This window comes from Sciurus carolinensis, chromosome X (assembly GCF_902686445.1).
Source record: "Sciurus carolinensis chromosome X, mSciCar1.2, whole genome shotgun sequence".
Taxonomy (NCBI): domain Eukaryota; kingdom Metazoa; phylum Chordata; class Mammalia; order Rodentia; family Sciuridae; genus Sciurus; species Sciurus carolinensis.
In genome coordinates, this window is record NC_062232.1 from 29,528,316 (window position 1) to 29,542,514 (window position 14,199).

Consider the following 14,199-nt stretch of genomic DNA (forward strand, 5'->3'; position numbering starts at 1 on the left):
AAAAGATTAAAATATCCTAAAAAACAGTTATTTTTCTCCTCCTTCTCCTCATTCTTCTCCTTCTCCTCCTCCTTCTCCTTCTCCTTCTCTCTCTGTCTCTTTCTCTCTTTTTCAGTTCTGAGGATTGAGTCCAGAACCTCCCACAGGCTTAGGCAAGTGCTCTACCACGGAATTACATCACCAACTCTTTTTATGGTTTTGTTTTGAGACAGGGTCTCCCTAAATTGCTGGGGCTGTACTCAAAGTTGTGATCCTCCTGCCTCAGTCTCCCAAGTAGCAGGGATTATAGGTGTGCAAGACTACTCTTGGCTTACACATTTTGAAATATGCTTTATCACTGTTCAGTACACTATAATAAATATCAAGAGTTGCTTTGGAAAGATTAATTAGTACCTATCAATGGGTATGGTATAAATTATAATTTTTATCATTTGAACTCTCTCCTAACTCACATATTAAATTATCTATATATACAAGGTCCTTTTAAAAACTGCTTTGAAGTCAGAAATCATGGACAATGCAGTACCCTAAAACCTACAATTTCAAAAGTAAACAAGTTGTGTTTAAATTTAAAAAAAAGCGCACACCACGAGGGAAGATCAAGAGTTCAAAGCCAGCTTCAGCAACTTAGTGAGGACCAAAGCAGCTCAGCTACTCAGCAGGACCCTTTCTCTAAAGTTTAAAAAAAGGGCTTTCCGGAGGTGACGACCTCCCCAAGAGAACATGCCTCTGGCAAAACACCTCCTTCATCCCTCTCCAGAAGAGGAGAAGAGGAAACATAAGAAGTGCCTGGTGCAGAGCCCCTATTCCTATATCCTGGATGTGAAATATTCAGGTTGCTATAAAGTCACGACAGTTTTTAGTCATGCACAAACAGTAGGTTTGTGTGTTGGCTGTTCAACTGTCCTCTGCCAGCCTACAGGAGGAAAAGCAAGACTTACAGAAGGATGTTCCTTCAGTAGGAAGCAGCACTAAAAGCAGTCTGAAACAAGATGAGTGGGAAAACATCCCAATAAACACATTTTGGATATATCCTGTTTACTGTCTTGTTTAACTGCTAGGAAGTTCTGGTCTCAAGTGTTCAGGGGCATCCAGAAGAGTGGAATACTAGAGTCATTTGGGGCAAGTAAGTGACCAAGTACTAAAAAAAAGTCCATTTGGGACATTTTATCCACCTAGACTCATTGGGTAAATCTTCAGAGCTTGATTTAAGCACTGGAATACTAGATAAGTGGGAGTGTTACTTTTATGTTTTCTAAGTATTAAGAACTGATTGTTAATCTATACAACACAATCAACTTTAATAAAAATGTAGCTTAACATTTAAAAAATAAAGTAAAATTTTAAAAAAAGAAAAATAGAGGGACAAAAATAATCGAATGTGAATGTGGCTTAGTGGTTAAATCCCCCTGAGTTCAATTCCTAGTACCAACAACAAAGGCCAAGAATTTTGCTAAATCATATCTCACTCTTGATTAAGAAAACTGTTGATTGACATGGGTTTGAGGTTTTGCAACTAAATCAGGCCCCAACAAGGAGCTCTTGTGACAAAAAATTATTAGAGGAAATAGCTTTTTTGCTAATGACACTAAGCTTTTGTGCAATTGTATTAGCAATCACAAGTGTGCAGATGCATTGCTATGGATGTCATCAGAACCATAGTAACTATGTTGTTTGGATACACAGTCATCTTTCCTCTGGAAACAGGATGGTATTAAAACATTTTGCTCATGCCAATGAATCCTACAAAGTAAAAGAGAGCTGTAGATAAATTGCTCAGGATCCTCAGGAACCCTGGCTATGACAGACCTTAACCGTTTAGTAAATAGATCTTGAACAAGTTCAAGTTCCAGAGGGATTGTTTGAGGCACCTAAATTACTGGATGTGGCACTCAGTGACTGGTTACCAATTAGCAAATAAGTATTTTAAGATTTTATCTATTGGTGAGAATATATCACTGTGTGGCAGCTGATCACCAGCCCTGATTTAAATTCAACATTCTCTCTCCTAGACATTCCTGTACTATTTTCACAGTACATTTCTAACTTGCTTTTCATTTAAAACCAACATATGTATGGTTTAATCTCCATTGAAACATCAAAATTTTACTATATATGTGATGAATTTTATGTTACATGGCATGTCATGTCTTAAAAACAATATTATACAATATTTTTTAATAAATGGATTAGATAATTGCAATACAATCATGGTTGCTAAAATTATTTCCTATGGTGTTAAAAGTTAGCAACACTGGAAGTACTATACATGTGAACTGATTTAACAAATAAATAAATGGATATCACATAACAAATAAAGGTTTCTCACTGTTGGATTGGGATATTTCACACAGGAAGGAAGGGAATGATAAACTTATCCACTGGTATTGAATTTGAATTGAAGATACCAGAATCAAATCATGTTTAATTTAATACAATGCAGATGTATACATACAGAAATATTTATAGGTATGTGAATATGCAAAAGTTAGTATTTGCACATATATTTCCTTGTTCTGTCAACTGAGAAAGTCTAAAATCACCCAGTAGCAATGAATACACCTAATATCCATTCTGTAACAAATAATACCTTTTTCCAGTAAAAGGAACAAGGCCTCCTTAGAGAAGTGGCTGATGCTAGAACAGGGGCAAAGAATGTGCAAGATGAACATGGATTATCTTATAGTGACTGAAAGTAAGAAGGTATCTAAAAAAATAACCATGAAAAGCATTACAAAGGAACACAGGAGACAGTCAGAAGAGTTTCCAATGGTGGATGCTGAAATAATTTGATCAATGAAATAGTGTAGGATTATAATTTGTCATAAAATAAGTATCAGAATCCACAGTGATATAAATAATTGAATAAATAAAAATAAACAAAAGAGAATAGGCAAATCTTCCTTGAAGAACACTTTCAAATCATATATGTAGAGAGCACTCAGAACATAGAGACGCTATTTGATGACTATTTCTGCCTGTGCTACAATCATGTGACCAAATTTCTCATACATATGATAAAGTTCTCGAGTGTACTAAACTGTTTAGAAAACTGATGAAGGAAATGCATCTTCCACCAGAAAACTGATATAACAGAACTCATCAAAAGTGGTGTCTTCTATGAGATTGTTATCAAAATGAACACTAAAAAAATTCATGCAAAGAAAATCCTCAGTGTACAGACGTTGCTTTAAAAAGCAGATAATGTTCATTTCCAGGAAGAACTTGATATGTTGATGAATTATGATCATCAGTGGATCACTTCTTTTTTTTTTCTGTGTATGCTCTTCATCTTGGAAAAGAATATGCTTGAAATGTTCAAGATGAAAAGTATTTGTACTTAGTAGCCATCACTATGGAAGTGATAATTAACTGATGCTGCTAAATAAATTTGAAGACAATCTACCAAATGATTTGGCAAGATCATTGGTAAAATAGTGTTAGCCATAGATTCCATTCCTCAATTTTATTATGTCTATAGAGACATTAAGTATGATGATGTCCTTTTTAATATAAAGGGTCACATGTCTCTGGACAACTTTAGATTGACAGAAGACAAATGATAAAAGAATTGTTCAGTCACCTGACCACATCTCAGATTTTATAAGCAATGGAAGATGGAATGAGAAAATACAACCTAGAATATGACTGGTGGTTTCTAGGTGTGTGCACATATGAACACTATATGGAGGACAAGTTTTATGCAATGGAAATCTAAGGAAGGGTTGTGAAACACAACAAATGATATCTGTTCTTTACTTCCATCATGGATGTACCTGTAGAAGCCAGGGACATCATTCATAGAATTGAGAATTTCAAAAGCATTTATTTTGTTAAGATATAAGTTGGAAAAATATACAAAATCCATAGCCACTTTATATTTTGGATGTTAGCAGTATTTCTGTTTAATATAAATGATGGTGTGCCAATAAATACCAAAATACCACCTCCTTCTTCTCATACAATATTTTCTGGATTACATTTATCATTCATTGGTTTTACATGCAAAATGGACAACTATTTTTCTGTAAATCAGACTTTCTGAAGAGCATGATGCATTCAATAAATGTGCTAATCACAGATGATGATGCACAACAGTATTTAGACAACAGATTGCAAATTAAAGGTTATGTAAGAAGAAGAACCCCAGCAGGAGAAACTGGAACTAAGGAAGTCACAAGCATTCACAAGAATCTGTAGTTTCTTCATTGTCTACCTTTTTTATAGGAATTTCAAAACAAGATAAAGAAGTTAAAATTTTAAAATGAAGATTAAATATAGGTTAATAAACAAAATATAGATTAAATAGTCGATTCCAGTAGGCTCAAGTGACAACTTGAGAATGAAGTAACACTTTGCCAATAGTGTAGAGATTCCACAACTAGATTAAAAAAATATTAGAAAATCAGTAGACTCCTGAAGGACTGAATTTTGCTGCTGATGGGAATCTGAGTTCTTTCCCATTCAGACACCCTCACAGGTCCAAGAACTCAAAGATGTCTATCAGTAGGGAAAGCTGACCCTTCAGGTGTTCTCCTGAGCTCAGTGAGTGGTAGAATCTGGCTCCCAGAAGTAAGTTCTGAAAGCTTAGTGCCAAAAACTGATGGATGAAAGTGGTTATGACTGACTTCATAGATCAGGAAAGTCTCAATTCTGAGGTTTTCAGGAAATAACAAGAAAAATCAACTTAAGGTATGATTGCTGAGTTTGAGGACCTCATGATAAGGTAAGAAGACCAGGAACCAGGTGCCACTTGAGAACATCATCAGGAGATTTCAAAAATAAAAACTGAACTTGAGAACAAAATCTTATTTCATGAAGAGAAATGTGTTGGACATGAAGTTTCCATGTCTTAGAAGAAAAAGGAAAGAAGGAAAGAGGGAAGGAGGGAGGGAGGGAGTTGTTTCAGAAAGACATCAGCAAAAATAAATATTAAAGTTGAAAGAGAAATTATAAAAGTCAAAAGCACAGTAGCATAATAAAAGGCAGAAGATATGATAAAATATATCTGTATCTATATCCATATGGAATAAAGTATATGAACAAGAAATAGCAGTAAAATTTGAAGGAAACAAGAAATGAGCTGGTGAAAGTTAAAGACTTTGTTCTGTTGCAGATAAATTAAAAGCTCAAAGAAGAAAACATGAAGATGAATTTAGGGATTTGGCAGCCCGAGTAGGTGGCCTGCTGGGAATCTTAAGTTGCAGAAGCTATTCAGTGGGTCAATGATGAAAAAGATTCTCCCAGGGTATTTTCAAGCTCTCATTTCTAAAATGACCAACCTCAATCTGCACAAAAAAGAAAATAATTAACAGAATGAAGAGACAGCATACAGAATGGGAGAAAATCTTTGCCAGCTACTCTCCCTAGAGGATTAATATCCAGAATAAATAAAGAATTAAAAAACTTAAATACCAAAAACAACCCAATCAATAAATAGGCAAATTAACTGACTCTTTTCAAAAGATGTACAAATGGTCAGTAATTATATGAAAAAATTGTTCAGTATCTTTATCCATTAGGGATATGCAAATCAAAACTACATTGAGAGTCCATCTCACCTCAGTCACAATGGCTATCATTGAGAATACAAAAGCAGGGAACTGAAATGGAGCAAATAATATTCCATGCATGTATGAGTATGTCAAAATGAACCCCACTATTATGTATAACCATAATGCGCTAATAAAAACATTTTTAAAAGAATAAAAAAAACAATAAATGCTGCACAAGGCTGGAGGTGGGGAGGAACACGTACTTACTATTGATTGGAATATAAAATAGTACCACTGCTATGGAAATCAGTATGAAGATTAAAAAAAAAAGTCCCTAAAAATAGAACTACTGTAGATTCAGCTATACCATTCCTCAGTATATACTTGAAGGAATTCAAATCAGGCATATGATAGAAATACTACAAACTCATGTTTATTGCAGCACAATTCACAATAGATAAATTATTGAATAATCCTAGGTGCCCAACAACAGGTAAATGGATAAAAAATGTGGTGTATATATACTCAATGGAGTACTATTCATCCATAAAAAAGAATGAAAACTCATGTTATTTGCAGGAAATGGATGGAACTGGAGATCATAATGAGAGAAAAGAAGTCAGACTCAATAAAAGAAGTTTCACTTATTTTTTCTCATATGTAGAAACCAGGAGTAAAAAAGAAGTTCTGAAAGCAGTAGGAAGAATATTAGAGAAGAGGAACGGAATGGGGGGATGAAGGGGTGGGGAAGATAACAGACTGGTAGATATGATCAAAGTATGTTATTTGCATTTACAAATATGCCACAATTAAATCCATTATTCTGTGTAATTAAAATGCACTTACAAAATAAGTGAATAAATAAAAATAAAATTAGGTGATCAAGTTCAAGACTCTCAGAAGTTCTAGTGTGGAAAGTGAAGCACCAGATTCATTTTAGTAAGATCATACTCAGAAACTGGATATGGCTATAGGACTAAAATTGCAGGCTGTTCCTGAGGCAGGCAACAGGGTCAGATAACTTATTCAAGAGAAGATAAACAAAATCTCAAGTGCAAATTTATTCTTTGAAAGTAAACCAAAAGAATATGAAGGATCAAGTAGAGAATTTTTAGATGATATAGAAATTTTGAAGAAAGCAACAGAATTCAGAACAAATGTGAGACTCAAACTTTGAGATTTTCATGCTTCTATTTTTGAGTATTCCAATGTTGTACCATTTTGCGTGATCTGAAATTGACAACTAGCACAGCTAGTCAACAAATCTAGAAATACTCCCATCAATTTGTGTGCCCCAAAGCTCATAGCAGTAGGAAGATATGACTAGGCTTCAAGAGAAGCCAGTTCTGTGCAGCTGTGCCCTATGTAAGCCCTCTTACACAGCAGGACTACAGGTCAAATGCATCAATTCAGCATAAAGTCATTTGTCAATCCTATTTATGGCAGTCATTGCCCTTATTTTTGAACTAATTCAACAAAACTATTCCATGGAGGTGTGCATTCACATGCTATGTATCTTTCAAAGACATTGTTCCCAAAGTTGGACCAGTACTTCCTTGAATAGTCCCAAAGAGCTCTTGGAGAGAGTGTGTGAAGAAGCATGAGAATCCCCTACAAAGTTGATATCAAGGTTCCAAAAACTACCCAGGTAAAGAAATGATGGCAAAGGACTTATGTTTTGGCATGTGATTGCATATTCTGTGTTTGTGTGAATAGAATGTTTTATATGAAGTTGCATCTTTGAAATAGCTACAAGAAATTCCAAATGGTGTTTTGTTGATAATGACCTTGAAAATCCTTCATAGTCATCATTTAAAACTATTTATATTTTGGTAGCATATGCATAACATGAAATTTACCAATATAACCATCTTTAAGTGTACAATTCCACAGCATTAGTATATTTACACTATTCTACAACCATCATCATCATTCATCTCCAGAACATTTTTCTCTTCCCCAATTCCACAATTTTTAACAATAACTCACCTCATCCTCACTCCCTAAAAAATACCATTTTTCTCCTATGAATTCAACTACTCTAGGTACCTCATATAAATAAAACCATACAATATGTGTCCCATTGTGACTGGTGTATTTCATTTAACATAAAGTCTTCAATGTTCATCCATGTTGTAGCATGTATCCGAATTTTCTTTCTTTTAAGGCTTAATGATAGCCCATTGTATGTATAAACTGCATTTTGTTTAAAATACCAATTCAGTCTTATTATTCAGTTACAAATATTGGTTACTCATGCTTATTACTTAAAGCATGGGTAATCAGAAACGCAATTTCTAAAATTGTGTGCTCTAAAGTTGTTATATATTGATGACATGGTTTTAAATTGCATTTTAGTTGGAAAATAATAATTGCATTATTTATGGGATGCAATGTGATATATATATATACATACACACACATATACATATATATACACACATTTTGGAATTATTTATTACCTCACATACTTATCATTATTTTGTGGCAAAAACATTTAAAATCTATTTTAGCAATTTTGAAATATACAATGCATTATTATTTATTATAGTTACATTTTGTGCAACAGATCACTAAAGTGTATTCCTTCTAACTGAATCTTTGTGCCCTTTGATATCTTTCCTTTCCCCACCATCCACCTCCCCCAGTAACTGGTAATCATCATTTCACTCTCTACTTCTTACTTCTACTTCATTAGATATAATAGATATGTGAGATCAATTAAGGAGGCACATGGGGCCACATGCAGACATATAGGAAGTTCACTAATCTTATCAAAATCAATTCACATCTTTTGTTCAAGGCAGATTATTTCTTAGGAGAATTTCCACAAATTGTATGTACACATCTAGCTGATGGGAATTCCTTTTATCTGACTCAAGTGGAATTTTATTCATTCTCTAATTCTAGAGAATACAGTCTATTTGAGCTCTGTATCTGAAAATGTACTTCAGATCATTAGAAATTAAATTATTTGATGCACAGAAAAGCAGGAAATAATATTTCAAATATGCCAAAGAAATAAACACAGACAATATGTTTTAGATACTCAGGGAAGATATTTCCTCATAGTAAGTGAGTGTAGCTCAGTGGTAGAGCACTTGACTAGCTTGCATGAAGCTCTGGGTTGAATCCCCAGCACCAACACTCCCCTAAAAGGAATGTATTCGTATATTCCCTCTTTCACATACTCAAATCTCTATATTGTGACCTCATACACAAAAAGTAAAAATAGAAAAAGTCAACAAAAAACTATGAATTGATGGGTCAAATAAAGATATTAACAAATTAACCTATAAAACAGACTAACTCATAAACATATAACAAGGTATTTATGCATGGGAGAAATTATTTTTTAGTTTTGCATCTACTGGCAACAGTTTTATTGTTTCTAATATCATTAATTGATTTTGCAAATACAAAATGTCATTCAAATACAGAATAATATGATTTAAAAATATTAAATGAAGATGTGGGTTTTTTCAGTGATAAAAATACTCTGGTTTGAGACAGTTTTCTAGGAAAACATTTTTAAAATTTTTATAAAGCATATGGATTTTTTAAAATTTAAATTTTATTTTTGCTTTGAAATTATATTGGTTTTAGCAATTTCACTTCTGTGTATACACTCAAACTATTGAAGGATGAGTAGAGCCAGATGTTGGGGAGCCGCAGACCAAGTAGCCCGACTTGAGTCTGAGTCACAGAATTGTTTCTAGTTAACTTGTTCTTGAAGGGCAGATGCGGTGGCTGTGGCGGCAGCAGCAGGGGAGGTAGGAGCCTGGGTGAGAATCAGGCGAGTACGATCCCATGTCTGATTAGAGGTCTGAACTGCAGGATAGAGGGCCCAGGTCGGCAGTGTGTAGAGGAGGAGGAGACAGTGGGTCTGTCCTGCCCATCTTGGGTGGAGTCATTAGCGCTTTCATCTAGGTGGCTGCGCAGTACAATCTCAAACCCAACCCCGTGCACTCCTTACTCCAATTTTGAGGCTAACAAGAGTGAGGAGCTTGAGCAGTTTCATCTGGAAAGAGAAAATATGGAAGTTAGTGCCACAGAACTCATAAACATTCTCAATAAGATCCTGATCTGACACCCTGATCTGAAAATCAATAGTATCAGCATTGACGCATGTCGCAGCATGGTAGTCATGATAGATAGTGACACCACAAGCAGTTTGGGCTTTGAGGTGTTTAAGTAAATGGAACAACATAAAAAAGGGGCAGGCCATATACAAACAGTTTGATTTTGACCAGTCAGGGACCACCCGCAGCAGTGAACTCCCAAGAGCAGGTTAGCATGGTTCCACCTGAATGAGCATCTCTGCAACAGGATCATCCAGACCTACTCGGATAAGAAAGGGAACACGAATTTTTGAGAACTTCATCAACTGTTTATGCTGGACTTCATATTCCTTGCCTTCACATCTCTTGACAAAGATGGCCCTGAATTTGCACTGGACAAATCCAGGTGAATATCTAGGAGTGGCTACAGTGACTCTGTATTCCTGAATGGGAAGTCCAGACCTGCCCCCTCACAGCCTCACTATGGGAGCCTCCTCGGGTCCATGATCTCTCCCAGGACAGATCCTACCTATAGTCATGTCTTCATGGGTCCTGCTACCCACAGGCCTTTCCTTCAACCAGCCCTCGGCAATCAGCTTCTCAGTCAACAGCCAGAGCCCAAAATGCCATACCCTGAGTTAGCCCTGGTTGTAGGATATCCTAGCATGTTCTGCTCCACGGTTACCCCACCCCCATTACACCCACCTCACTCTGTCCATTCCCTCTTGCCTGTACCCATACCAAAACAAAAATTCTTGTGGCTTCCATGCACCAATGGCCCTGTCTCAGTTCTAGGAAGATCATTCCAGGCCCCACACACTCAGACCCACTCATTCAAGTTACCACCCAGTCAGTCAAATAAACTCCAGGTCATTGCAGACCTGCATATCCAGTGCCTTTGCCTATACTCTTCTCACAGTCTGCCAATCCAGGAGGAAGTAAATGCACCCAAGTTGCTGCTCCTTAAAAAAAAAAAAAAATTTGAAAGAGGAATGTAAAAAAAGGTATGCCCATGTTTATAGCAGCATTATTCACAAGAGGCAAAAGTTGAAAGCAACCTGTGTCCATCAACAAATGAATGACTAAACAAAATTTATAGATACATATAATGAATTATTATTCAGTCTTAAAAAAGAAGGAAATTCTCTTTTTTTGGGGGGAGAGTGCTTTACTACTGAGCTACATCCCCACTCCTTTTTATTTTTTAATTTTATTTGCTAAGTCTCTGAGGCTGACATCAAACTTGTGATTCTCCTGCCTCAGCTTCCCTAGTTGCTGGGGTTACAGACATGTAACACTATACATGTTACAAAGGAAATTCTGATACATACTATAACATGGATGAACCTTAAAGACATGTTGTGTGAAAGCCTTAGAACTGGCTAATCACAAAAGGATAAATAGTGCATGATTATACTCCTACACCATATCTAGTGTAGTCAAAATCATAGGGACAGAAAGTAGAATGGAGGTGCCAGGGACTGAAGGGAGGGAAAACAGAGAATTATTGTTTAATGGGTACGAATTTTCAGTTTGGGAAGATGTGAATTCTGGAAATGGATTGTGGTGATGATCCCATAACAATGTGCACCCAAGTTGCTGCTCCTTAAAAAAAAAAAAAAATTTGAATGAAATTCAAATGCAATGAAAAACCACTGAACTTGAGCATTGTTAAAATGGGAAATTTTATGTATATTTTATGCTTTACCAGGATAAAAAATAAAGTTTCAAAGAAATCATGGGCACTCAAAATATATTGATAAGAAATTGATGATTTTAAAAAGCACTTCCACAGTTGTTTTGGTAAAAAAATATTTTACTCTAGTATATCAATTTGAAGTATTTTGTAAGCATTGTGAATTTAAAATATCTAATAGAATTATATAATAGTTGATTTGTATATATACTTATATATGCCTATTATATTAAGACATACATACTATAATTATATATTAAGATACATATTAAGACTAGTAGTTATATATAGGCTAATATTTTATAATTATATGTTAAGTCTAATTTAGTTTATATTAAGACATAGTAAGTATGTATATACTAAAGATATTATTAAGTAAAAATCATCTATGGAGTTGCTAATGACAATTATAAAACAGACTTTTTCAATAAAATCATACATGTTTACTTTAGGCAAGCCCTCTACCACTGAGCTACATCACACCCAGCTTTTTAAAATTTTAATTTTATTATATCTTTACATAAGTAAATATCCTTAAAATAAATGTTTGACTTTGTACCTTTTTTGTTATATAAAATGTTATCCTAATGACATATTTATTATGTTGCTAAAGTTCATGACACAGTAGTTCCATTACCTGAAGTTTATTAACTTTCACAGTTACATAATATTCGAATGTACATAAATATAAATTATTAATCCCTTCTGTCAGAGGATGTTTGTTGCTCCCAGATTTGCTATTCTGAAAATTGTTACCAAGAAGAAAAATGAACATACCTTGTTGTATACATGTATAATTTTTTTTAGATATACTTAAAAGTGGAAATTACTGGAGTGTAGGATACACAAATATTATTATACTACTACTCAGCAAGGTTGTATCCATTGATAATATGATGAGTAGTCACCAGCATTTAGTATTATCAGGATTAATTTTTGCTTTTTTAGATCAGCAAAATAGTATTCAACTGTAGTCTTAGTTTTCTTTTCCAAGTATAAAAAAAGGATAAATTATATTTTCATATTTATTTTATGTCAGTGGTTCCTTTTATGTTAAATATCTGATTGTGTTTGATAACTTTTCTATAGAATAGTTTGATATTTCTTCTTATTACTTTTGATTAGTTATTTTATATTTATCACATTCTAACGGCTGGTTTAAGAAATTCTTCCCTGCTGTTTAATCCATCAATAATGGAATATTGAAGTACTGGTTGTGGCACAGTTTAACCCCACAGCCATCTCTGTAAGAGGCATCTTCCTTCAGCCAAAGACACTCCTTTGAAGAAGGGGTCAGACATTGCCTATCAGGAGCAAACCCCACAAATGAGAGCTGGATTGAGAAGCCTGGCAATGGAGATGTAGTTGGGTCCAAAGGGCATATGCAAGAGGTGATGATCCTGATGTGAGCCTAAATGTGAAGTATAACAAATAAGTTATTATAATACTTCTTTAAATGGAAAAATAATAGTCTAAAAATTGCATTCAATATGTGATTTCTTATATGAGGTATGAGCTATTAAAGACTGAGGCAGAAGCTTTAAATCAAAGACAAGTACTAGCATACGCTTTCTCAAAAAGAGGAAAAACATCTTACTAGATGTTTTTTCCTTGCTCTTTCCTGCTGTTCCTTTGCTCCAACCTTTGCTTAAATAAACTAGTTTTCAATGCCCTCACTCTCAGATGTTCATTACAAGAAAAATTCTATATCTTTATGTAGCAGGGGTTCTCTGCTTGAGAATTTTCTAAGCTATGTGCTCTGTGGGTGTCAGGCTTGCCTAATATTGAGACTATTTACAGGAGAAATAAGAAGATTCTGAGAATAAACTTATCTGAGATGAATGAGTGTCTAGCCACAAAAATTAGTTTCAAGAATGGCTCATATTTGCAAGGGGTCAAAGATGTGGATAGAGCTAAGAGTGAAAACATACATACACTATCACACCTCAGTCTTCTGGTGCTTGGGGCAATACAATGAAGGAACATTAAAGAGGGAGTGAAGAGTAAAAAAAAACACCTCACTAAAATCCCTAAAAATCTTGAGACTATTAGAAAGTCTTGCTTTGTGACCATTGTAATAGGGTCAGCCAAAGTGGAAAGAAAGGATATTGGTCTCTACTTTAGGTAATATTGACAGCAAGGATTGCCTCTGCAAAGTAAAGGAAATGGAAACAAGCATCAAGTGCCTGACCATGTGGTGGAAGAAGAAGATCAAATCGCATTCAGACTGTAGGAGGATAAAATGACAGTCACCAAAGCATGCTGTAAGAAAATGGCAGATGCTATGGGATAGCTCAAAGAACAAGGGTGATGCCCCAGCGCATGTAATTAGAAGGGATTTTAAATCAATCAGAGATTTACATTCCTCAATTATAAGAGAAAGAGAGGACTTATACAAGCTGCTTTCTGTGCTATTTATGACCGGATTTTTACACCTAGACCCTTGTGACCTGAGAGTGAGAATTAGTGAAATCATGGTTTGAACGTAAGTGGAAGGTCATAAAAAAGGGGTGGGGATTGGATTAGATTAAGGCAAATCTTGAAGGAGAACTAGAAAACCATAGATTAAAAGAAAAAAAAAAACTGGCCTGGGGATATAGCTCAGTTGGTAGAGTGCTTGCCTGTCAAGCACAAGGCTCTGGGTTCAATCTCCACCACTGCAAAAAGAAAAATAAATAAATAAATAAATAATAAAAAAGAGAAAAAATTGGTACTGCTGAAGATTGTTAGGTAAAAACTGTTCAAAGTCTAAGAGCTTTGGTTCTGTTTCCAAGTAAAATACCTAGAACAATTTTGATTCATCTAAGGTACACAGATGAGCAGAAATACCTCTGGTTTCCATGCTTTTAAAATAGTATCTTAGACAAAAATGAGTTCTGGAGTTTATAACTTAAATGATAAGGATCAATTACTCAAAATCTTAATAGAGGTTCAACTATATGTTAAC

At 34.8% G+C, this 14,199-nt stretch overlaps 1 protein-coding gene and 1 pseudogene across 1 annotated transcript; both read left to right on the forward strand.

The window, feature by feature from the left end:
- The first annotated feature begins 723 nt into the window (after positions 1 to 723).
- Positions 724 to 975, forward strand: LOC124972227 (40S ribosomal protein S27-like). Its single transcript, XM_047536491.1, has one exon. The coding sequence runs from the start codon at positions 724 to 726 to the stop codon at positions 973 to 975; it is 252 nt and encodes an 83-aa protein (XP_047392447.1).
- A 6,120-nt stretch (positions 976 to 7,095) lies between these two features.
- On the forward strand, positions 7,096 to 9,974 carry LOC124971419 (calpain small subunit 1-like; annotated as a pseudogene).
- The last annotated feature ends 4,225 nt before the right edge of the window (positions 9,975 to 14,199 follow it).

Bases quoted from the DNA above. Each gene is read 5' to 3' on its own strand.
- LOC124972227 (XM_047536491.1), top strand. From the start codon at position 724: ATGCCTCTGGCAAAACACCTCCTTCATCCCTCTCCAGAAGAGGAGAAG.